Source organism: Podarcis bocagei, assembly GCF_964188305.1.
Source record: "Podarcis bocagei genome assembly, chromosome: 3".
Taxonomy (NCBI): Eukaryota; Metazoa; Chordata; class Lepidosauria; order Squamata; family Lacertidae; genus Podarcis; species Podarcis bocagei.
The window spans coordinates 70,983,351-71,006,294 of NC_138127.1; the positions used below are offsets into that span (position 1 = coordinate 70,983,351).

A 22,944-nucleotide genomic window follows, 5' to 3' on the forward strand; every position below is an offset into this window, starting at 1 on the left:
GCATCAGCCACGCAAAACAAGCTACTGGATTAACAGTCTTGAGCTTTAATCATATCATGTCGCAACGGTCACTGAAAAGGGCAACAATATGGCTTTCAAAAAGAAATCTTGACGTGTTTTCAACCCATATGCCGATGTGAAACTTCCCCTTATTACTGTTTTATTTAGGCTCAGAAGGGTTTAAAGCGGGGGGGACAGTACTACTTAACTGGATGTTCCCTTATTTGTCACACAAAGTTCTGGGCAATGGCCAACACTTTCGAGAATTCTTGCCGCTTCCTCAGCAGAGAGGGAATTGGGGTCTTGATTCTCGTCCCTACTGGGTTCCCGTTGTCTTCAATGAGCACCACGTTGTTAGAATCAAACCTGGGAGTCATGCGAGGGCCCGGCATCTTGTGGCCAACGATTAGAGCCTTTTTCTTCTCCCCTTTGATAGCCAGAAGGATCTTGTCACCGACTTTGCCCACTCCGTTCTTGTTGTAGACATGGATGCATTTTGGAGGCCGGTGGTACGGAGTGTTTCCCAAGGCGCTGTTATCTACAACTCGCACGCGGGTCATCTTCTGTATTGCACTGCACGCGCTGCTGATGCTGCCAAAAGATAAGTTCGAAGGCAATAACAAGTCAGACCAACGGTAGCAGTCCCAATCAAGGACTATCATGTTCAGAAACATGTGCCGTTACTATGACCTCCCTCACACTCAAAATACTGTTTAAAGCCAAAAACTCTAAATACGCTACCACAAAGGCAGTTTAGTACATTTAATTCAACAGTGGATAGCATGAGAGGGTCAAAGGACAGCTTTTTTATATATAAAGCAACCCAAGAAATGCAAATATTTTCAAACTTTTGCCCTTCAGAAAGTAGCTTTCCACACCAGCTTATCTACTAAGGAATTGCTAGCGTGTGATAACAATTGCAGAGGATTCTGGGAAGTATTCTAGGGTGAACAGAAAGAAGCCATCTCACAAACAGAGGGTTGGGATGGGGGGAGAGTTAGCCCATTTCAATGTGAAGGTTGATTCCTCACAGAAACCAGATGCTGATAAGGAAGGAACTGGTCTTGTGGGGTTTTCTGTCTTCCCCCTAAACTGTGAAAGAATTGTATACAGAGTGGCCAGCTTATATATATTTCATTGGAAGCAAGTCCCACTAACTCCATGAGGCTTACTTCTAAGTAAAATGGGTAGGCCTGCACTGTTAAGACTCCAAAGGATTCCTCAGCTGTTACCATCATGGCTTACTATTACAAGTAATGTTTACTCATTCAGTATTTGTAAAGCCATACAATTAGTTGTTTATTTTTACAGTGAGATAAAACACACGCTGGGTGATCCTTCAGTCAAATAATTTTCTGAAATACTTTTTTTTTTTTAGCTACAAAAATTTATACACCAAATGACCGAACATTGTTCAGAAGGCAAGCAAGGGATTCTTAAACTACAGTATCTGGTACTTAGGGGACCTAATAAGGATTTGACGCTGGCTTCTCTACTAGAATGTTAATTTCTCACAAGAGGCTTCTGCTAATTAGATACTAGTCTGACAGGTTTTCCTGGAGTTTTGCTTCTTTTTTGCCTCATCTAATAAAGAGGAAAGGATTAGAGAAAGGGAATCTGGTTGGTGAGAATCCATAAGTGACTTCTGAGCACTTTCTCAGAAAGGAAAAGCAATTATTTTTTATTAAAAACTGGGATTAACCAGACAAATTAATGGAACACATCCAAATGAGATGTCAGATTTGTTGATCAGAAAACATATTTCCGTATCTCAGTTCTCAATATCACCACCACTTTTGGTAAATTTATGAATTATTTATCTCTTAGAAGCAGTTCATTTATGACACCCTTTATATAAAAATAGTCACTGTTAGTTTTTTTTTAAAGAACTGGGTGGCCTTCTTATCAGGAGGTCCATTCTGTATGATGTCTGAATTGGGCCTTTAGTGTTGTGGCACCTGCTCTTTGGAACCCAGTTGGTGTTGGATTAGAAATTGTATTTATATACATAATTGTTTCTATATAACTTTTAATTGTACTGTGAAAGACACCAGAATGCTGACTCAAACAGAACAGGCCTTGAGAACCCACTATGGCATTTGTTTATTTTTAACACCCATTTCCTCTTTAGCAACTCAGAGCATGTGGTACCCTCACACATGACCCCTTCCTTGAGATCTGCTTGCTTCTAGGTTGAGATGAAAAACAATTACAGACTAGATCCTCAATCTGAGTTATGACTCAAGCTGAGAAAACCACTGCAGCAAAATTTGAAAACCTCAACTTTAGAACCACCTCCTGCCCCCCTTCAGCTTTCAGTGCGTGGGAAATAATAAAGTTATTGCCATCAGTGAATTACTGTCTTCATTCAAAAGGAGACACAACTAGAGAATGATCGATGGCTTTGAAGCACCAACATCCATGCCTATTCCATGGGACCCATAAGTCTCCATTTTAGCCCAAGTGAAGCCCAAGGGCTGGCTGATGTTGTTGACTTCTGCTGCATCCTTCTGCCTCTGTGATATAGCCAGATAGAGGAATTAAAGCAGCACAAACCTATTTGATCTTTAAAAGCTTGTACATAGCTCAGTGAAGGAGCACATGGTTTGCACACAAGGGGTCCCACGTTCAGTTCCTTGATCTCTCCAAGGGGTTGAGCAATCCCTCTCTCTGAAATCCTGGGCAACTACTGCCCGTTTAAGCTAGAGGGACCAATGGTTGCCTATGTTTCCAGGTCTGGCATATCTGAAGAGGGCAGAAATGCAAAATGGCGACATAAAGCCAGACAGACTAGAGCTGCAGATTTTTGACAAACCTAGATAGCATCTTAAAAAGCAGAAACATCACCTTGCCAACAAAGGTCTGTATAGTTAAAACTATGGTTTTCCCAGTAGTGATGTATGGAAGTGAGAGCTGGACCATCAAGAAGGCTGATCGCCGAAGAATTGATGCTTTTGAATTATGGTGCTGGAGGAGACTCTTGAGAGTCCCATGGACTGCAAGATGATCAAACCTATCCATTCTTAAGGAAATCAGCCCTAAGTGCTCACTGGGAGGACAGATCCTGAAGCTGAGGCTCCAATACTTTAGCCACCTCATGAGAAGAGAAGACTCCCTGTAAAAGACCCTGATGTTGGGAAAGATTGAGGGCACAGGGAGAAGGGGACGACAGAGGACGAGATGGTTGGACAGTGTTCTTGAAGATATGAACATGAGTTTGACCAAACTGCAGGAGGCAATGGAAGACAGGAGTGCCTGGTGTGCTCTGGTCCATGGGATCACAAAGAGTCAGACAAGACTAAACGACTGAACAACAATTAATTGGTGCATATGAATGAAGAGTAACATATTTGAAGACGGTTCCAGAAAGTGTACTGGCCTTTGGGACAGAAACTTACTATGCACAGCATCTAAGGAAATGTGCACCTGTACACATTGAGATCTGCAAGGGAAACCTGCCCAACCTCAGTGCCAAACTAGGGCCTCAAAGCAGTTTCCAGTTTTTGTTTACAATGCCCACTCGAGAAATTCATGAACAGCCAGTTTCTCTCTTGGGAACTCTCTTATACCACAAAGCATTCATTATACAATGAACCACAAAAGTCAAGGGTCTTTGTTCCCTCTTGAACATGAAGGAGTTGGCAGAAATATTCCCCACAAAGAGTAGCACATTAAATGCCGAAGGGGGGGGGCACATACCTGTACCCATCTGAACTTAGGAACATTTTTGTGAACATACAAAGAATGAAATATTGCGTCAGACCATTTAATCCAAGCAGCCCCATGTCTACGACTTCAAACACCGATGGCTTGACAAGGTCTGAGGCAGGGCTCTTTCCTTGCTCTGCTACTTAAAAGCCTTTTAAGGAAAGATGCCAAGAATAGAACCTGCCTACAACAGGAGAAGAATATGGCAAGGGAGGGGAAGAAACAGATTTAACCCTTATCTATCCCAGGTAGTTCTGCAGGTAAAATAAGACTGTCTTCACAGGTGTCATTGATTTCCACTGTCTTACATGTACCGTATTTTTCGCACCATAGGACGCACTTTTTCCCTCCTAAAAAGCAAGGGAAAATGTGTGTGCGTCCTATGGAGCGAATGCAGGGGGGAGGCAGGCGGGAAAAGCCCCCAAGAGCCGCACACAAGCTCCGTGCGCTTCGGGCTTTTCCACAGGAGGGAGAAGGGACTGACTGGCCGCATCAGTCCCTTCTCCCACCTCCCAGGAAAGCCAGGAGAAGCCGCGCAGCCCCTTTAAAGAGCTCACGGCTTTTGCAGGCTTTTGCGAGAGGTGAGGGAATTCCCCCACCTCCCAGAAAAGCCAGGAAAGCCCTGCGCAGCGTCTCCCGGCAAGGAGAGGCTGTACGGGCTAAAGGGAAAGGCAAAACAGCGAGCGGGATCCATCCCGCTCGCTGCCTTGCCTTCTTCCATAGCTGTGCGCAACCCCTCCGCAGGGAGACGCTGCGCGGGGCTAAAGGGCAAGGCAAAACAGCGAGCGGGATCCATCCCGCTCGCTGCCTTGCCTTCTTCCATAGCTGTGCGCAACCCCTCCGCAGGGAGACGCTGCGCGGGGCTAAAGGGCAAGGCAAAACAGCGAGCGGGATCCATCCCGCTCGCTGCCTTGCCTTCTTCCATAGCTGTGCGCAACCCCTCCGCAGGGAGACGCTGCGCGGGGCTAAAGGGGAAGGCAAAACAGCGAGCGGGATCCATCCCGCTCGCTGCCTTGCCTTCTTCCATAGCTGTGCGCAACCCCTCCGCAGGGAGACGCTGCGCGGGGCTAAAGGGGAAGGCAAAACAGCGAGCGGGATCCATCCCGCTCGCTGCCTTGCCTTCTTCCATAGCTGTGCGCAACCCCTCCGCAGGGAGACGCTGCGCGGGGCTAAAGGGGAAGGCAAAACAGCGAGCGGGATCCATCCCGCTCGCTGCCTTGCCTTCTTCCATAGCTGTGCGCAACCCCTCCGCAGGGAGACGCTGCGCGGGGCTAAAGGGGAAGGCAAAACAGCGAGCGGGATCCATCCCGCTCGCTGCCTTGCCTTCTTCCATAGCTGTGCGCAACCCCTCCGCAGGGAGACGCTGCGCGGGGCTAAAGGGGAAGGCAAAACAGCGAGCGGGATCCATCCCGCTCGCTGCCTTGCCTTCTTCCATAGCTGTGCGCAACCCCTCCGCAGGGAGACGCTGCGCGGGGCTAAAGGGGAAGGCAAAACAGCGAGCGGGATCCATCCTGCTCGCTGCCTTGCCTTCTTCCATAGCTGTGCGCAACCCCTCCGCAGGGAGATGCTGCGCGGGGCTAAAGGGGAAGGCAAAACAGCGAGCGGGATCCATCCCGCTCGCTGCCTTGCCTTCTTCCATAGCTGTGCGCAACCCCTCCGCAGGGAGACGCTGCGCGGGGCTAAAGGGGAAGGCAAAACAGCGAGCGGGATCCATCCCGCTCGCTGCCTTGCCTTCTTCCATAGCTGTGCGCAACCCCTCCGCAGGGAGACGCTGCGCGGGGCTAAAGGGGAAGGCAAAACAGCGAGCGGGATCCATCCCGCTCGCTGCCTTGCCTTCTTCCATAGCTGTGCGCAACCCCTCCGCAGGGAGACGCTGCGCGGGGCTAAAGGGGAAGGCAAAACAGTGAGCGGGATCCATCCCGCTCGCTGCCTTGCCTTCTTCCATAGCTGTGCGCAACCCCTCCGCAAGGAGACGCTGCACGAGGCTATGGCTTCTTTAGCCCTGCGCAGCGTCTCCCGGCAAGGAGAGGCTGCATGGGGCTAAAGGGGAAGCCAAAACTTGGCTTGCTCCATAGCTGCGCACAACCCCTCCGGCAGGGAGAGGTTGTGCGCACCCTGTACGCTGCTCTTTGGGGCTGGGGGGGGGAAGATTTTTTTTCTTGATTTCCCCCCCTAAAAACTGGGTGCGCCCTATGGTCCGGTGCGCCCTATGGTGCGAAAAATACGGTATGTAACTGCACAGGGTCACAAAAACACAATGAAAAGCTCATATTTGTATTTGGAAGACTTTTATTTTTCAGCCTACTGCTTCTAAAGGAGAAATTTTTCAGGGGAAAGGATATTACAGTGCTTTTTTATTCTGTTTCTCTGAGTTGCTATAAGCAGCCATCACCTTTTTCCATCACTATCTCTAGCTATGCTGGAAGTTTCTGCTCTCCAGCTCCTTGGCCTGCAATTCAGTAGCAGGAAGTGGCACAACTCCAGGTTCACCACACAAGAAAATCTTCAAGGATCCCACCTGTGGGAATGGTTTTCCTGTGCTTCAATAAGATGAAACCACAAAGTTATAACTCCTCTAGTTAAAAATGGATTGGAGAAGGAATTAAAATAAATGCCTACAATGATATTTGACCTCTTTTCTCCTAAGAATGTATTTCTCACAGACATCAGAAATAAATACATTCACAATGGTTGGTAACTATGCCATATGTAAGAACTTATTCTCATAAAATGGAAAATGTTTGCAGTCCATATTTTTGTTCCCTATTACCGTATTTTTCCATGTATAAGACTAGGTTTTCTTCCTAAAAGATAATGTAAAAAATTAGGGGGTGTCTTATACACAGATACATCTCCCCCCATTTTCTTAAATATGAATCCCCCCAAATAGGGGGCGTCTTATAGGCAGAAAAATACGGTACTTTTAAATTATTGTTTTATTGTTAATGTTTGACTTTAACAGAGGGCCTTCTCGGTAGTGGCGTGCGCCCTGTGGAACTTCAGATTCAAAGAGATGTCAAAGAGATAAACAATTCCCAGACATTTAGAAGACATCTGAAGGCAGCCCTGTTTAGGGAAGTTTTTAATGACTGATATTTTACTGTATTTTTAATCTTTGTTGGAAGCCGCCCAGAGTGGCTAGGGAAACCCAGCCAGATAGGCGGGGTATAAATAAATTATTGTTGTTGTTGTGGTGGTGGTGGTGGTGGTGGTGCAGCAATAAAACTTCTAGCACATTGGCAAAGCTAAGCAGGGTCTGGTACGGTTTCAAATTGAATGGGAGACTCTGTGTTGAGATTCCTGCATTGAAAAGGATTGGACTAGATGACCCTTGGAGATACCTTCCAACTTTACAATTCTGTGAGTCTAAATAAAATGTCAGGAAAAGTAATACATACATTGTCAGGGGTTCAGGAGCAGAGGCAAGGGCAAGGGAGGAAACAGAGAGCGAGGGGGAGGAGGCAGAAGAAAAGATGAGTGATGACGACGACCCGAGATCTCCAAGTCTTTCCAGTGAATCAGAAGATTCACAGAAAGGAGCACCAGTGGTCAGGGCAAGGGGGGAGCCTAGGGGGACACCCCAGGAAGATAGAGCCAGAGGGGACTCAGAGGAGAGCAGTTGGAAATCGGGACCAGCGTCACAGCCAGAGAGCAGGGAAGAGGAGGAGCGCCAGAGATCAAGCGCTGGCAGCTCGCAACAGGGGGGAGGGCACGAGTCAGGAGTGGCCACACCTCCATCGGGGAGCGAAGAAACGGTCAGACGGAAAGTGGAAGGTTGGGCGCGCGCGCCAAGTTCAAATGCACAGGAAAGTGACGCAGTAGGCAGCCAGGAAAGGGAGCCAGGTCCTAAAGCCCGGCGCAAGGAGACAGGGAGTTCCGGGGGGTCGGCGTCAGAAGAATCCCGGAAGGAAGAGACCCCGGGGGGCAGAGGGACCCAGAGGAGAGCAGTCAGGCGGAAAAGGTGGAGCAGGGCTAGGATATTAAGTTGGTGCACAAGGGGCGGAGACTCAGACGGAGCTTCGCCGATCTAGCCATTTGACGTAGAGTTGCACGCAGCAGCTTGGGAATGGAAACTGTAACTCAATAAAGACTTTTACTTAATGACCGCTGACTAGCATGATCCTCTGTGAGCTAGGATCTTGAAGCAGCTCTGACAGTAAGCTCCGTCTCTTCGCGTCGGAGTTGCAGGAGGTCCACGATCAGCTGCGGCGACACCTGGAGCTGGCCAAACATGCATACAAGGTGCAAGCGGACAAACACAGAAGGGTTGGCGAAGAGATCCATGTGGGAGACTGGGTCTGGTTAGCAGCCCACGCAGTGCCGGCCAGGTCGTTGGCCAAGAAGAAGCTGGGGCATAAGCAACTGGGGCCCTACCAAGTCGAAGAGCAGGTCAACCCGGTGGCTTTCAGGCTGGCGCTTCCGGAGGGTTCCAGAATGCATCCGGTGTTCCACAGATCGGTGCTCACCCCCTACAAGGCACCGCACAGGTTTCAGGAACCCGGAACGGCACCGAGTCCGCTCAGAGAAGGAACCGGGCACGCGGGAGTGGCACAGAAGGAACGCATCAACGAAGTCACGGAGATTTTGGACTCCAGATGGGGGGAAGAAGGGGTAGAATACCTTCTCGCCAAGGAGGGCACCCCGGCCAGTGCGAACAGCTGGGTGCCGGGCTACGCCTTGGACGAACCTCTGCTCAAAGACGAGTTTCATGCCCTCTTCCCACATAGACCAATGCCAGCAGAATTTTTCGACGACTGGCTTTTCACGCCAACGCTTTCTGCCAGCACGTTCCGGGGGTTCGACTCGGACGAGGACCCGATACGAGACGCCCGTTCCCCGGAGGGGTCACCCTCGGGATCTGCCTCAGAACCCTCGTATTGGTGGGACGATAGACCAGAGGAGCAGTGGCGCAGGAAGTGGCAGGAAGGTCCAGGACGAGCAACGCCGCCAGGAGGAAGTGAGGGAGAGACGGACATGGACGTTTTCGGGGACGACCCTGGTTTCGAGCACGGCGGCACAGAGATGGAAGCGGAGGTGACCGTCGTCGACGAGAGCAGGGAGGCAGAACCGGGAGACTTCAGATGGAGGCCCGCCATGGGAAGCGAACTGTATCCGACGTTCGTCCCTCTGACACAGCAGCACCCAGTTCCCGCACCGGAAGGAGGGGAGGGGGGAACGGGGGGCTTCGAGGGGGGGATGGATGTCAGGGGTTCAGGAGCAGAGGCAAGGGCAAGGGAGGAAACAGAGAGCGAGGGGGAGGAGGCAGAAGAAAAGATGAGTGATGACGACGACCCGAGATCTCCGAGTCTTTCCAGTGAATCAGAAGATTCACAGAAAGGAGCACCAGTGGTCAGGGCAAGGGGGGAGCCTAGGGGGACACCCCAGGAAGATAGAGCCAGAGGGGACTCAGAGGAGAGCAGTTGGAAATCGGGACCAGCGTCACAGCCAGAGAGCAGGGAAGAGGAGGAGCGCCACAGATCAAGCGCTGGCAGCTCGCAACAGGGGGGAGAGCACGAGTCAGGAGTGGCCACACCTCCATCGGGGAGCGAAGAAACGGTCAGACGGAAAGTGGAAGGTTGGGCGCGCGCGCCAAGTTCAAATGCACAGGAAAGTGACGCAGTAGGCAGCCAGGAAAGGGAGCCAGGTCCTAAAGCCCGGCGCAAGGAGACAGGGAGTTCCGGGGGGTCGGCGTCAGAAGAATCCCGGAAGGAAGAGACCCCGGGGGGCAGAGGGACCCAGAGGAGAGCAGTCAGGCGGAAAAGGTGGAGCAGGGCTAGGATATTAAGTTGGTGCACAAGGGGCGGAGACTCAGACGGAGCTTCGCCAATCTAGCCATTAGACGTAGAGTTGCACGCAGCAGCTTGGGAATGGAAACTGTAACTCAATAAAGACTTTTACTTAATGACCGCTGGCTAGCGTGATCCTCTGTGAGCTAGGATCTTGAAGCAGCTCTGACATACATTAAAAGTGATTTAAAAAACAACTGCACTTTAACAGAAGCCTGAGACCCAGAATCATACCATCAGTGTCTCTCCATCCTACGAAAATTTCTAGGATGTCAAGCTGCCATGTAATTTTCAAGGCAGAGAAATAGGGCTAGTGCTTATTAAAAAGCCAGCAACACATTATATACTGTTATTGGGAATCTCATTAGCTACAATGGCACAAAGGATGGTTTAGCCACATTTCCTTATGTAGGCAGCCACTGCCTCTAAGAAAGCAACTCACAGCACCTCAAGCTGTGGCAATTCTCCTTCTATGGTCTAGGAAGACCTGCATGGTGCCTCTCCTAGCTCTGAAATACATGAGACACTGCCACGACTACCACAGTGGTTGGAAGGGGTGGAGTTATTTATATCACACTTTTCCTTCACCATAGAACCCAATACAATATGCATGCAGTTACCAAGTGGTCTCCCATCCTAGCACTGGCCAGACCCAAAGCCCCCATGTGCCTTCAGACCATACCTTGAGACAACAGTAAGACTACAGCAAATTTAAGTCGGTGAAAGACTTTATATAGCATCCTACCACTGTGAATACTACTTGCTGTTTCCTAGCTTTTAACACAGCTTTTAAGACATTTTCTTCTTTGAGCAATGCAGAAAACCATTATTTTTAATAAAACACACACACATTCAATTGCACTTTAAAACCACTGCATTATTATAAAGCTTCAAGGTATTGGAGGGATGTCTTGAATGAACTAGACTCAAAATTATCAACTACTTGCTAAGCTAAACAAATTGAGATTTGTCAAGGGGCATTGTTGAATGAATTTATGAGTCAAGACTAGAAAGAAATAACCTCCAAGTGGAAATCTGTTGAGGCCCCGACTAGATTATTAAAGGACAATGCTATACACACCTACTCAGAAGAAAACCCCACAGAGTTCAATGGGACTTACGCTAAGGTAAATATAGAACCACAGACTAGAATTATATGGGAACGGCAAAGTTAACAAATCATATTAGGACAGGAGGTGGCATATGTAAGTATAAAGATTTTCAGCTGAGGTGGGATTTTAAATGATTTTAACCACTGGAACAAACCTGCAGTATTCTTATCAAAAGGATAAATTCATGAAATACAGTCCTGTACAGTAAACCATGCCCAATGTAATCTTGTAATTTTGCTTATATAGAAAAGAGGGAGGAGTCTGACAAATGAACACTAGGTTTGCTTCATCTGATTCATGTGCCTGTAAATATACTCCAGAGTAAAAAGCCATTATCTGTATTGGAACACATACCTGAAATTTCGCTGATTGGTTGCTCTGTTTATTTGGGCTAGAAAAAGCTCTGGGCACTTTTTCCAAAGCGCCATCAGGATTCTGGTTTTAAAAAACCTGGACAAGAAACAAAAGATTACTAATAATATACTAGTAGTAGATAGGTAGCCGTGTTGGTCTGCCATAGTCAAAATAAAAAAATTCCTTCCAGTAGCACCTTAAAGACCAACTAAGTTAGTTCTTGGTATGAGCTTTCGTGTGCATGCACACTTCTTCAGATACTTTATCTGAAGAAGTGTGCATGCACACGAAAGCTCATACCAAGAACTAACTTAGTTGGTCTTTAAGGTGCTACTGGAAGGAATTTTTTTATTTTTAATAATATACTACTATTGATGGTTACAACTTTGATAAAGATAAATCACACTATCAATTCCATGGGATACATTCGGGGGGAGGATATTCTGTTGCAGTGTCCCCGAAAGCCCTCAAAAGCATGCATTGTATTGTTAACAAAGCGCAGCAACATTCCCTCCTCAGATCCGAGTCAATGCAACTCAGTTACATATAACACAATGGTACTGTATTTAAATAATAAAAAAGCACTGCAGTGCAGCTTTCTTCTTCAAGGGCATAGATCCTCTCTGCACAAACATCCTCCTACCCTAACAGCTGTAAGTTTTTACAGCCACTGGCATTTTAAGAATATCCGTGCATGGAGAGCGCAAAAGCCCACAACTCTTAGTAAGCTATACAACGGAACCATTTAGCAGTCACAATAAATTCATTTCTAAAATACTAAAAGCATCAAAAGATATACTAATTTATTTGCTGCCGCGTTTTAAGGGAAGCTAGCACAAACATTTTAAACAAGTTTGGGGGACAGGATTTTAAAAAGTATATCAAAATTACCGGTAAGTTTTTATGTTTTATTTGTATACTATTTGGAATTTTTAATTTTTTTTAATCAGAAAGGAGTCTTTAAATTCAATGGGAATATAATCTTAAAATCAGTCACCAGCCAGCATAGAGCCAACTCCTAGGGGCCAAGGGGCCTTCCCCCAAAAATAATATTTGAGGGGGCTGCCCACCCAGTTGATGGGCATTGCTATTCAAATGGCGTCCATGTACTGTGTCTTGTGATCAATTATGCAAGGCGAGGCTTAATTGCCCCTCCTCCAAAATTTTATTCAAGTTGGCACCCCTGCCAGCCAGTCATATTTCTAGAACGGGAATCATAAAAATTCCCAAAATAGTCTGTCCTTAGGTTATCTCCTCTGACATATATGAGCTTTTATGAATACAGTCCACTAAGCTTGCAGTGCCTTCACTTTGCTTTACCCAAGTTAAAAGGTGTATCACAGTCACTCTTAACTTTTACTTCAGGCACTTGTATGACATAGAATTTTCACTTTGGATAATTATTTTCCTAATTACAAAGATGTAACATAGCAAAAGTTGCTACAATGCAAGATTCTCTGCTACTTTTCAGCTTCAAGTGACCCACATAGGAGAAGAGAAAGCACTTCTGGCACACAGAGTAGCAGTAGTAGCCACACTGCTAGAGCACTAAGCACTAAAGGAGGCGAATGCATTAAAATGTTTATTCTTCTTAACTTCTGAAGCACCACAATTATCTGCATTCCAATGATATGCTTGGGAAAAAAACATTTTCTTTCACCCACTTGTCCCCCAGTGATCTCTTGCCACAACAACTCCCCTCTACAGAGTCCTAAAGACAGTCTTCTCCAACTGGCACATAGGGGCAAGTGTGAGATACCCAAGACAGGCAAGGAAAATGTATCCTTGCTTGTGATTTGTATTCTTCTCGCAGCTCAATCATTCACGACACGCCGGTTTTGAGGCAGATGCTGACATTTCACTCCTTTTCTTCAAACCCACTGATCAAAAATAACTGTTAAATGTGAAAAGCGGTGTCTGACAGGAGAATATTCACACCACTAACTACAGATGTGGCTCCTGTAAATGGCAACCACACACAAACAGGGTGGTATTCAACTAAATTCTACTCACCGGTATTAATGGATATCACTAAGTCCATTAATTTCAAGGGGTCTCCTATGAGTAAAACTCAGCTGAATACAACCCACACTTTCCCAAATTATGCCACAATTTCCATGCTTGATCTCTGGTCATCACTTTTGTTTTAAAAACGAGTAAGCCCCTCTGAATACTTTGAAGCAAGAAGCTATTATTTTGTCTCATTCCCCTCTGTCTTTTTATTTGGACCGAAATCCAGTTTGAATTCAGAATAAGTTGTATAAAAAGATGGAAATTAATTAGTATAAAACAGGGATGTCCAACTGGTAGATCGCCGGGGGGGGGGCATGGTAGATTCCTGGTAGAAGAAATTTATTGGAGATGTAATTTCCATAGATCATGATCACCCTACTAGGTAATCAATCCTCTGGAAGCGCAAAAACTTTGGATCTCTCCAAAAAGCTCAACAACTTTGGTAGATCACTGCCAGTTTTTTTTTTATAGTGGGAGTAGATCTCAGTCTCTTGAAAGATGGACATGCCTGGTATAAAAGAATGAAGAAAACTATTAATTAGGTAAGGAAAGTTATAAGTGTTAAGAGGAATGCTCAAAATTTCCAATAATGTGTTTCTCACGTATGATAAATTTAGGAGAAGGGTATCTGCAGGGAAAATGAAAGGCCTTAACCATTCCCTTGACCATTAGGTTTCACCAGCAGGTTTTCCACACCATGTCCTCTCCAGCTGAACTCTAAAAAAACAGCCCATCTAGTGCTAGGGAGGAATCAGCACTTGGGGTGTGTATAGGTATCAAGGATGTGAAGATATGTAGTTATGTGTCCCTGGAAGCAAAATATAGGTTGCTAGGGAGGAGTTTGAAAGCTGGGGCCTTCAAAGCAGCTTTCTACAAAATGCTACCAGTTCCACTTGCAGAGCTACCTAGACAGGTGTAGCTGTGTAGTCTCAATGCATGAATAAGATGGTGGTACTGGCAGTTTTGGATTTGTTTGGAGTTTGGCTTCGTTAGTCACTGAGAATATTTTGGGACAAGCTTGGCCTGATCAAAAGGGACAGGGCTCCACTTGAACTGGGAAGGAACCAGATTGCTGATGCTTGAAATAAAAAAGATGGCAGAGCAGCTTTTAAAGTGATTGTTGGGGGGAAGCCAACAGAAGCTGAGGAGCATCCAGTTCAGAACAAATCATCCCCCAGGGATGAGGGAGGGACATGTTTATTATAATTCAAATGGGAAGAGGGCAGAACTAGGCACTGAGATTGCTGGAGCCCATGATAGTTATTCAGAGAAACCAAAGCACCATAGGTTAAATGCAAGTGCCAAAGACACTTGGAAAGAAATGCTGTATATACGGTAAGTGTTTGTATAGCAATGCTAGATGACTAAGGCAAGACAGAGAAGCAAGAGCACTTGGTCTCAGAGGAGAGCACACATACAGTGGGAATAAAGAAAACCTGGTGAAATGGAGGAAACCAGTGGAGCGTCATTATCACTGGATACAAAGTCTATAGAAAGGCCACAAAAGGACATAATGAAGGAAGTGTCACTCTGCACTTCAAAGAGGACACAGAACTCAACAAGCAGGAACTCTTCAAAGGGCCAGATTCCTCCACAGAATATTTATAGGTGGTGATACCAAACCCAAAGAATAATTTAGTTTCCTCCTGACCAGAACAGAGAATGAAATAAAAAAGGCATCCCAAAGAGGAAGTGCTGTAGTAATGGGTGACTTCAATTACCTTCCCATACATTTGGTATATGCATTATTCAGTAGTGCAAAGAATTAAAATTTCTTAATACCTAAAATGATTGTGCACTACATAACTGTGCCATAGAACAGTTTGGTCACAAAACCAACCAGAGGGGTTAGCCCTGGACTTAACTTTAAGTGGTTCCAACAAACTGGTGCAAGATGTAGGTATTGTTGAATCAATTTGAATCAGAACGCTGATCATAGTGCTATCACAATTGCCAAGAAATTCCAACAGAGGCATTTGACTTCAAAAGAGGGAACTTCCCAAATATTAGGGAATTGGTAAAAATGAAGTTGAAAGGCAAAGTCAAGAGGGTCAAATATCTGCAAAATGCTTGGGAGTTACCGTATTTAAAAACACAGACACTCAACTGGAATGCATGTCACAGATCAGGAAAGCACCAGCAGAGGCAAGAGGATGCTTGCATAGTTAACAAGCAATTCAAGGAAATTACTGGAAGGAGGCTTCCTTCGGAAAATGTTCTCCTCCAAATGAGAACAAAAAGTAACACAAACTTTGGCAAAGGAAACACAAGCAGGCAATAAGGGGTCAAAAAGAATCTGAGGATCCCACTGCTAAAAACATGGCAAACCACAACAACAAAATCTGAAATTAGCAGCAGACCATCACTTAAGGAAACAACTGGACTTTGGATGACAAGGGTATGCTAAAGGAGGAAGGGGGAATTGCAGAGCAGCTGGATGAATTCTTTACAATTGTCTTCACAGATGTGGATACATGGCAGAACTCTGGGCCTGAACTAACCCTCTCAAGAGAGGAGTCTGAGACACTGGGACCAAGGTAACTTTTAGGGCGGAAGAACATTCAATTGTGTAACCTGCAGTCTGACACAGGCTTACTATCTCAATGATAGAGCTTCCTAGCATATAGTCATAAGGAACAGAGGAAATTTTAGTCATCATAAGTCAGTATTTGTGCACCAAAACATTAAGTGCCTTATTAAAAACCACCACCCATACCCAACTCCGTAAAAGTATTTTATTCCTGTTCTGCCACACAAGCAAATCTAGAACAATTCCAGAAAGTTACATTCCAATTAGCAGAACAGTAGAACACCTAATACAGGGTGGCCTGAAAAACACCTGCACAAACACACCTTTTCTTATCTGTTGGGTCTACTGCTGAGGCCGGCCAGAAAATAATGTAACCTGCTTGGGAAAAATGAAGCATGCAATTGCCTAAGAATCTGGAAGTTTCAGCAGCCCAAGCACGTTCCTATTTGATGTCTTGCTCCCAGAAATATGATGTGGCACTTAGAAATGTGAAGTATTGTGCAAACCTACTTTTAGTTAAGGGTCAAAAAAGCACTTCACTACTCTTGAGTAGCAAGGTGCTTTTCAAGCTCTGTGAGAAGGAATATAAGCGTCAAAGAAGCTGTATGGCAGGCATGGCCAAACTCAGCCCTCTAGATCAGTGTTTCCCAACCTTTTTTGGGCAAAGGCACACTTGTTTCATGAAAAAAATCTCGAGGCACACCACCATTACAGCCCCGTGACGTCAGCGTGCAGCGTCACGCCGGGAGGGACGCACGAAAGTGTAAGTTTCAATTTTTCCCCCTCCCCCTTGCCTTCCTTCTGTGCCAACCGCCAAAAAGCCAAGAAAAAAGCCAAGACTTTAGGGCAGCAGGTCAACACGGAAGAAGCTCCTACCTAAGGACAGGTGCGACGGCCGTGTCCTCTTCTGCCACACTTGGCAGCCCTGCCTCACGGTCGTGACTCCCACCCTGATTTCTCCCCGCAGGTCGAGCGGCACAGGCAGCCCAATGTGTCCAGCCCAGACACAAGCCCCGCTTCCCCACTCTAGATCCTGAATGCGACCAAGTGCTCTGGACTCCCGAGCAGGGTGGGAAAGAGGACTCGCATCTGGTAGCCTCCGGGCTCCTCGCCTGCTCGAGGGATGGCATTGCAGGCAAGCTGCCGGCCGTCGCCATCACCGCCCCCTCATGCGAGTGGACCTGCCCGGAGTGGTGGGCCGGGGGAGGCTCGCTCTCTGTGGGGATGTGGCCCGCATGCGCGGCCCCGCTTCCTTCTGCCCAGGGCTGAGCTCCTTACCCGTGATCTCGGTCTCGCGCATGCGGATCCCACTTATTCCGAAGCTTGCGCCACTAGCCGGGGCTCTCACACCGTGCCAGGGCGAGGCGGCGCGGCCCACTGACGTCATCGCGGCTCGCCGCCGCCCTCGACTTCCCTGTTCCCTCCCCTCCCTCGGGTCGCCGTGGTTACCGAGGACTGCAAGCTGCTCGGGCGAGCATGGGGCATTAAGTGGGAGAAGGAAAATTAAAACTAAATTCGCCTGAAGGCCGCCTCTCCGGATATGAAGCTATCTTTCGAATTTTTTAATTTTTCCCGCGGCACACCAGGCAACGTCTCGCGGCACACTAGTGTGCCGCGGAACACCGGTTGGGAAACACTGCTCTAGATGTTTTGGGACTACAATTCCCATCATCCCTGACCACTGATCCTGTTAGCTAGGGATGATGGGAGTTGTAGTCCCAAAACATCAGGAGGGCCGAGTTTGGCCATGCCTGCTGTATGGTATTATAGTGTTGCTCAGCGTTAGGGTAACCCAGCAGGCCTATAGCCTCACCTTTCACATCTCCAGGCTCACCCTAAGCAACATCCTTACAGATATATCCATGCTGATAAACTCCAACTGCTCAATAGGAGCCTACACCCTAGAAAAAAGCTACAACCCAGCTCCATCCCAGGCCCCAGAACACCGCCATCATGATTGGCTAAGCCAGTTTGGAAGCAGAAAAAAGGCAACATTTTCAAGCCCTCTTAGTGAATAGTGCAGATACACATGCAACAGAACACAGAAAAATGCAGCTTGCAAGAGATTGTAGATCTTTATCTATAATTGGGGGGGATTCCCATTTATGGAAAAACCTTGACTGCACTCAGGCACCTTCCTTCTCATGTAATGTGGGTCAAGTAAATGCCTGACATGAGTGCAGATAATAGTGCACAAACTGGCTTTTTAAAACGCAACCTCACCTTTTCACTTAGCATGTAGCCAGTTACTATTCCCCTCTCGCAAACAACTTTCTCATAAAGAATTCCAGGATCCACAACATTGGAGTTGGGAGGCGGGGGGGGGGGGAGAGAATAGCAAATGGAATAAGGTAACAGTTTTCCCATGGCTGTTCAAATACACATTGTTTCACTTTATCCTGCCTAACTCCAGGTGTCCCCTTCTCAGGAAACAGATCTTTTTCTTCAACATGACAAATCTATGGAACAATTTGGATCCCTTCCACTTTGCAATTACCCAGATCTGTACCATTTCCACAGACCGGCTGATTCAGCTTTCGTGTCCTGAGCAGTCTGTTCCTATGGATGTTTCCTTGGAATTGAGTCCCACTGAGTTATACTTGCACACCAAATATGCGTGCACTGGACTGTGCTGCCTTAGTTTAGATAGGGTTGCCATACATTTGGATTTTCCCAGACATATCCAGAATACTGCAGTCGGCAGCAGTGTCCAGGTAGAAATTGGGAAAATCCCGACGTATGGCAGCCCTTGTCAGCAGTGCTGTTTTCCAAAAAAAAAAAAAAGAGCTCAAAAGCAGCAATATTTTTTATTTTTTTGCGATTTCACCTAAAAAGCTCAAGAACTTTGGTCAAAACTAAAGAAAGCTCAACAATCTTGCTAAAAAAAAGCTGAACAACTTTTCTGTTCAGATTTTCACTGTTTGAAATATGGCAACCCTAGTTTAGACATGTTTATTTGGCAAATCTGATTCTAAAGTATCATTTTTACTGCAGCAACTAGAATTATATTTAGCGAATTGTGTACACTCCGGATTTTAAACCACAGAAAAGAGCAATTTTTGGAGTAAGAACATGACCAAAAGGTATCAAATGTAAACAATGGCCACATGCACTGCAATGTGTTACACTACCTCTGTAGCTTCCACAAGCCCATTATCGGTTTCTTTTGTACAACAATCTACAATCCACTAACTTGCATTATAAATGGAATCAGGACCAGAGTATCAAAAACTTTAACTTTAACCTATTGAAGGTCTGGTTGCAATTTTGGCCAATGACTGAGGGAGACAAGTCTACAAACAGAATGAACCTTAACTTAGCAGCCTCCAGTTTTAATTATAAGGTTGCAACACACTCAGCCTCCAGTTTATTGTTAGCAGAAATGTAGCAAGCTGTGATTGTTGCACAAACATGAAGTCTAAGTCTCAAAATCCAAACTTCATTTTAAGTCCTTAATGCAGGCTCCCTTGTCCTATACAGTGGTACCCCGCAAGACGAATGCCTCGCAAGACGGAAAACCCGCAAGACGAAAGGGTTTTCTGTTTTGGAGGCGCTTCGCAAGACGAATTTCCCTATGGGCTTGCATCGCAAGACGAAAGCCCATAGGGAAATGCTGGCGGTCGGGAGCAAAGACTTTCGCCCACAGCCGGCCTTCAGAAGAGGACCTCTTCTGAAGGCCGGCGGGGGGCAAAAGTCTTTGCTCCCCCCCGCCTGCCTTCCCCCCCGCCTGCCCCGGGCGATCTTAAAATGCTGGCGGGCGGGAGCGAAGCGTTCGCTGCCGACCCCCAGCATTTTAAAATCTCCAAGGGACAGCAGAGAAGTCTCTGTCCCGGGGAGATTTTAAAATGCTGGGGGTCGGGAGCGAAGCGTTAGCTGCCGACCCCCAGCATTTTAAAATCTCCCCCTGTCCCGGGGAGATTTTAAAATGCTGGGGGTCGGGAGCGAAGCGTTAGCTGCCGACCCCCAGCATTTTAAAATCTCCCCCTGTCCCGGGAAGGTTTTAAAATGCTGGGGGTCGGGAGCGAAGCGTTAGCTGCCGACCCCCAGCATTTTAAAACCTTCCCGGGACACGGGGAGATTTTAAAATGCTGGGGGTCGGGAGCGAAGCGCTGCCGACCCCCAGCATTTTAAAATCTCCCCGTGTCCTGGGAAGGTTTTAAAATGCTGGGGGTCGGGAGCGAAGCGCTGCCGACCCCCAGCATTTTAAAATCTCCCCGTGTCCCGGGGAGGTTTTAAAATGCTGGGGGTCGGGAGCGAAGCGCTGCCGAACCCCAGCATTTTAAAATCTCCCCGTGTCCCGGGAAGGTTTTAAAATGCTGGGGAACCCCCAGAAAGCTGTTCCGAAGTGGGGAGGGGGGCGGGGACACCTGCCCCCGCCGCCCCACTTCGGAAAGCTGTTCCGAAGTGGGGAGGGGGGCGGGGACACCAGCCCCAGCCGCCCCACTTCGGAAAGCTGTTCCGAAGTGGGGAGGGGGGGGCGGGGACACCTGCCCCAGCCGCCCCACTTCGGAAAGCTGTTCCGAAGTGGGGAGGGGGGGCGGGGACACCTGCCCCCGCCGCCCCACTTCGGAAAGCTGTTCCGAAGTGGGGCGGGGGGCGGGAACACCTTCTGAAGGCGGGCAGGGGGCGAAAGTCTTTGTCCCCCCTGCCTGCCTTCCCAGGGGCTTTTAAATCACCCCGGACAGCGGAGAAGTCCTCCGCTGTCCGGGGCGATTTTAAAATGCCGCCCGCCAGCATTTTAAGATCGCCCTGGACAGCGGAGAAGTCCTCCGCTGTCCCAGGGTTTTTTAAAATGCTGGGGGTGGGAAGAAAAGCCCTTGTCCCCCCCCCCCAGCCTTCAGAAGAGGTCCGGGGGCAGACTGTCCCCGGACCTGGTCCGAAGGCGGTTTCCCTAGGAACACATTAATTGATTTTCAATGCATTCCTATGGGAAACCGTGCATCGCAAGACGAAAAAACCGCAAGACGAAGAGACTTGCGGAACGAATTAATTTCGTCTTGCGAGGCACCACTGTAATTATATAAGGGGTTATCATTTGACTAAAGAAATGTTAGTGAATTGTAAATGTGCTGTTGATACAGTTTTGAAGGGAAAAGAGCATTCTCCCTTTGTTTTTAGATTACGCATGCTCATGTCACAGCAGGTACCATCTCTAAAGACATTTCCCCCTGTGTGAGAAGAGGAAAAGTGAAAAGACCTATAAACATGCACCTGCTACCTATGGATTTGAAAATACTTGCATTTTTTTTATAAAAAAAGTTTTTAAAAATCTGATGCCCAGTTAATTGGGAGCACACTTTTAATTGATCCAAAGCACATTGCAGTGTAGTCCCAAGCACTATTAATGTGATGATTTCAAAGATCAGATTTGACCAGGGATTTTGTATTTAAGAAACTGGTCCCAAAATACTGAAACAAGACACACATGGACAGAGCAAGAAGTTTCTGACAGTAGATACTGGAGACAAATGAGCAAGACGGAAGTCTCCAACAGTCATTAATATGTACTGAATAAAGATCAAGGTAGGTAAACAAGTATGCTGCAAAAGAACTGTAAGTCAAACTGAGGCCTCAAGCCGCAGTCTTAATCATTACCCAGTACAGAAAGAGCTGAATCCTGGAGACTGGGTTCAAATCTGACCTTTACTTTGGAAGTGCTATGTGGCTTTGCTTAAAGTGTGGAGTACATTAGTAGTTAAAGTGTCAGGCCAGTCACTATCTGTTACCGTAACCTACTTCCCAGGGTTGAGGCTAAAATGGGAAGGGAAACAGGTCGGACATGAATGCCACCCTGAGCTCCTTTGAAGAAGGGTAGGGTAAATTTAAAAAGCACATCACCTTGCAAATTAAAAACTATGTGCAAATAAGTAGTTGTAAACACCCATGCTCATATGCGAGATCCTTTTGGATCCAAGGAGGTTGCTCTGCCTGATTGTTTACATCTCAGAAATAAATACAACCAGGCATACTCCCAAGAAAAGTGTGCATAGGACAGACACTTTACTCTCAAATAAAGTAGCAATGCCAAGCATGCAAACTAAAAAGTAAGTGCCGCTTAACTCAAGTGTAAACATGCCCAGGACTGGGCTTGTAACCCATTTAAGATGGGGGCTGTCTTAATACTATAATAAGCCTGCATTGCCTTCAGCAGTGCTAGCTGGAAACACTTCCCGCGCAGTTAAATGGGCAGAGGATCCTGCTGCTAATGCCCTTATGATGGAAAAGCGTGAAATTCCAAATCCACCTGCACGGGAGTAAATCCTACTGAAAACAGAGGCCCTGATTTGTGAACAAAGTATGATGCTGCCTTAGTAAGGGAAGAGCTTTTCGGGCATCCCGAAGGGAACCGGCTCCGTAGGGCATGCGCTCTTCCGGATCAAGGCTGCAATCCCAAATACATTTATCTACCCCATTTATCTATTATGCAACCCCAAATGCATTTATCGAGAATGCACGCGCGGGACCGTGCAGCCCCGCTTGCTATGCACGGAAGTCCCCGGGACCTTCGTCCGAGGAAGCCTGCACAGGTTGAGGCTGCGGCTGGTCTGGCCTAGGAGCCTCTTCCCCGCAAGCAGAAGCGAGCCCCGTCCCCGCCGCGTGCTCCCCTCCCACTCCCGCGCTGCGGGGCGCCGTAGGGCACCCAAAGGACCCCAGAGGGCAAAGAAAGACGCACACACGAGCACCCTTCAAACTCACAGGCTCCTCGGGCCCAGACTCCCTTCCAAACGCGCAGGCGCAAAGCAGCACAGACGCGCATGGCAGGGCCCGGCAAGAAACCTGGGAGGGCGCGCGTGCGCACAGCGCGAGGCGGGTGGAGGGAGGGGAGGCTCCTGGCTTTCTCCGCCCGCCCTTTCCCCCGGTCTTCTGCCTGCGCCGGGCGAAAGGCCACGCCTCCCTGCGCGGCTCCCTCCCTCCCCCCTCGCTTATTCCCGAAGCCGAGAAGCCGGAGCTGGGAGGCGCGAGTCCAGGAGGAGAGGGGAGGTTGGGGCGCCTTTTCCTCGGCGGAGGGGCGTCAGCGGGAGCCCCGCGCTGAGAGGGCGAGGGAGCAGAAAGCCCGGAGGAGCCGCTCTGCCTTTGACAAGTGAGGTAAGTCGCCGGGGAAGAGGCTGCTGCTGCTGCTGCCTGTGCCTGGCAATATCCCTGCGCTCCCTCCTCGCCTCCTTCTCTTTCCTGCCGGGCTGCAGCAATAACAGCTCCAGAGCCCCGTTTCCAAGGGCGCCCGGGACGGCTTGGCCATCCCCTTGGCGGAGCCCTTCGGGGCGAGACGGCTCCCGGTGGCGCCTTCTTTTCCCTCCCACCTACCTTGCCAGTGCGGTATCTGTTTACTCGCGAGAGAGCGAGCGGGCGAGCGCTGCGTTGCTCCCTCTTGCCTCGAGGTGGAACAATGGCAGCGGAGCCCAAGGTAGGGGAGGTGGCGAGAGGGTGCCGGGCAAGGTCTGCC

General features: G+C 48.0%; 2 protein-coding genes and 2 long non-coding RNA genes across 11 annotated transcripts in view; 1 reads left to right on the forward strand and 3 right to left on the reverse strand.

Annotated features, from left to right (window-relative positions):
• LOC308583396 overlaps positions 1-22,944 on the reverse strand; it is a 443,390-nt gene that overhangs the window by 195,359 nt on the left and 225,087 nt on the right. The window lies entirely within an intron of this gene.
• The window catches only part of LOC308583399, a 41,553-nt gene that overhangs the window by 2,440 nt on the left and 16,169 nt on the right, over positions 1-22,944 (reverse strand). The window lies entirely within an intron of this gene.
• On the reverse strand, positions 26-22,921 carry MRPL14 (mitochondrial ribosomal protein L14). 5 transcript variants are annotated; one of them, XM_081187296.1, is made up of 3 exons: positions 22,806-22,921; positions 10,961-11,056; positions 26-591 (listed from the first exon to the last, which is right to left on the reverse strand). In XM_081187296.1, exons 2-3 carry the CDS (start codon positions 11,032-11,034, stop codon positions 228-230), a joined length of 438 nt encoding a protein of 145 aa, XP_081043422.1. In that variant the 5' UTR covers positions 11,035-11,056; positions 22,806-22,921; the 3' UTR covers positions 26-227. The 5 variants fall into 5 exon arrangements, with proteins under 5 accessions (XP_081043422.1, XP_081043420.1, XP_081043421.1 ...); XM_081187294.1 differs by lacking the exon at positions 22,806-22,921 and adding an exon at positions 22,200-22,290; XM_081187295.1 differs by lacking the exon at positions 22,806-22,921 and adding an exon at positions 22,177-22,270.
• The window catches only part of TMEM63B (transmembrane protein 63B), an 84,034-nt gene continuing 83,528 nt past the window's right edge, over positions 22,439-22,944 (forward strand). For 3 of the 4 annotated variants that reach the window (XM_081187264.1, XM_081187266.1, XM_081187267.1), the window contains exon 1: positions 22,439-22,589. The gene's annotated coding sequence lies outside the window, so the exon portion shown is untranslated. Of the gene's footprint in view, positions 22,590-22,799; positions 22,906-22,944 lie in introns of those variants that run through there. The other variant, XM_081187265.1, reaches the window with a different exon arrangement.

Excerpts from the sequence above, each read along its gene's own strand:
- MRPL14 (XM_081187296.1), bottom strand. The coding sequence starts at position 11,034 with ATGGCGCTTTGGAAAAAGTGCCCAGAGCTTTTTCTAGCCCAAATAAAC. Across the intron at positions 592-10,960 it reads ACCAATCAGCGAAATTTCAG|CATCAGCAGCGCGTGCAGTG; the intron begins GTATGTGTTCCA and ends ATCTTTTGGCAG.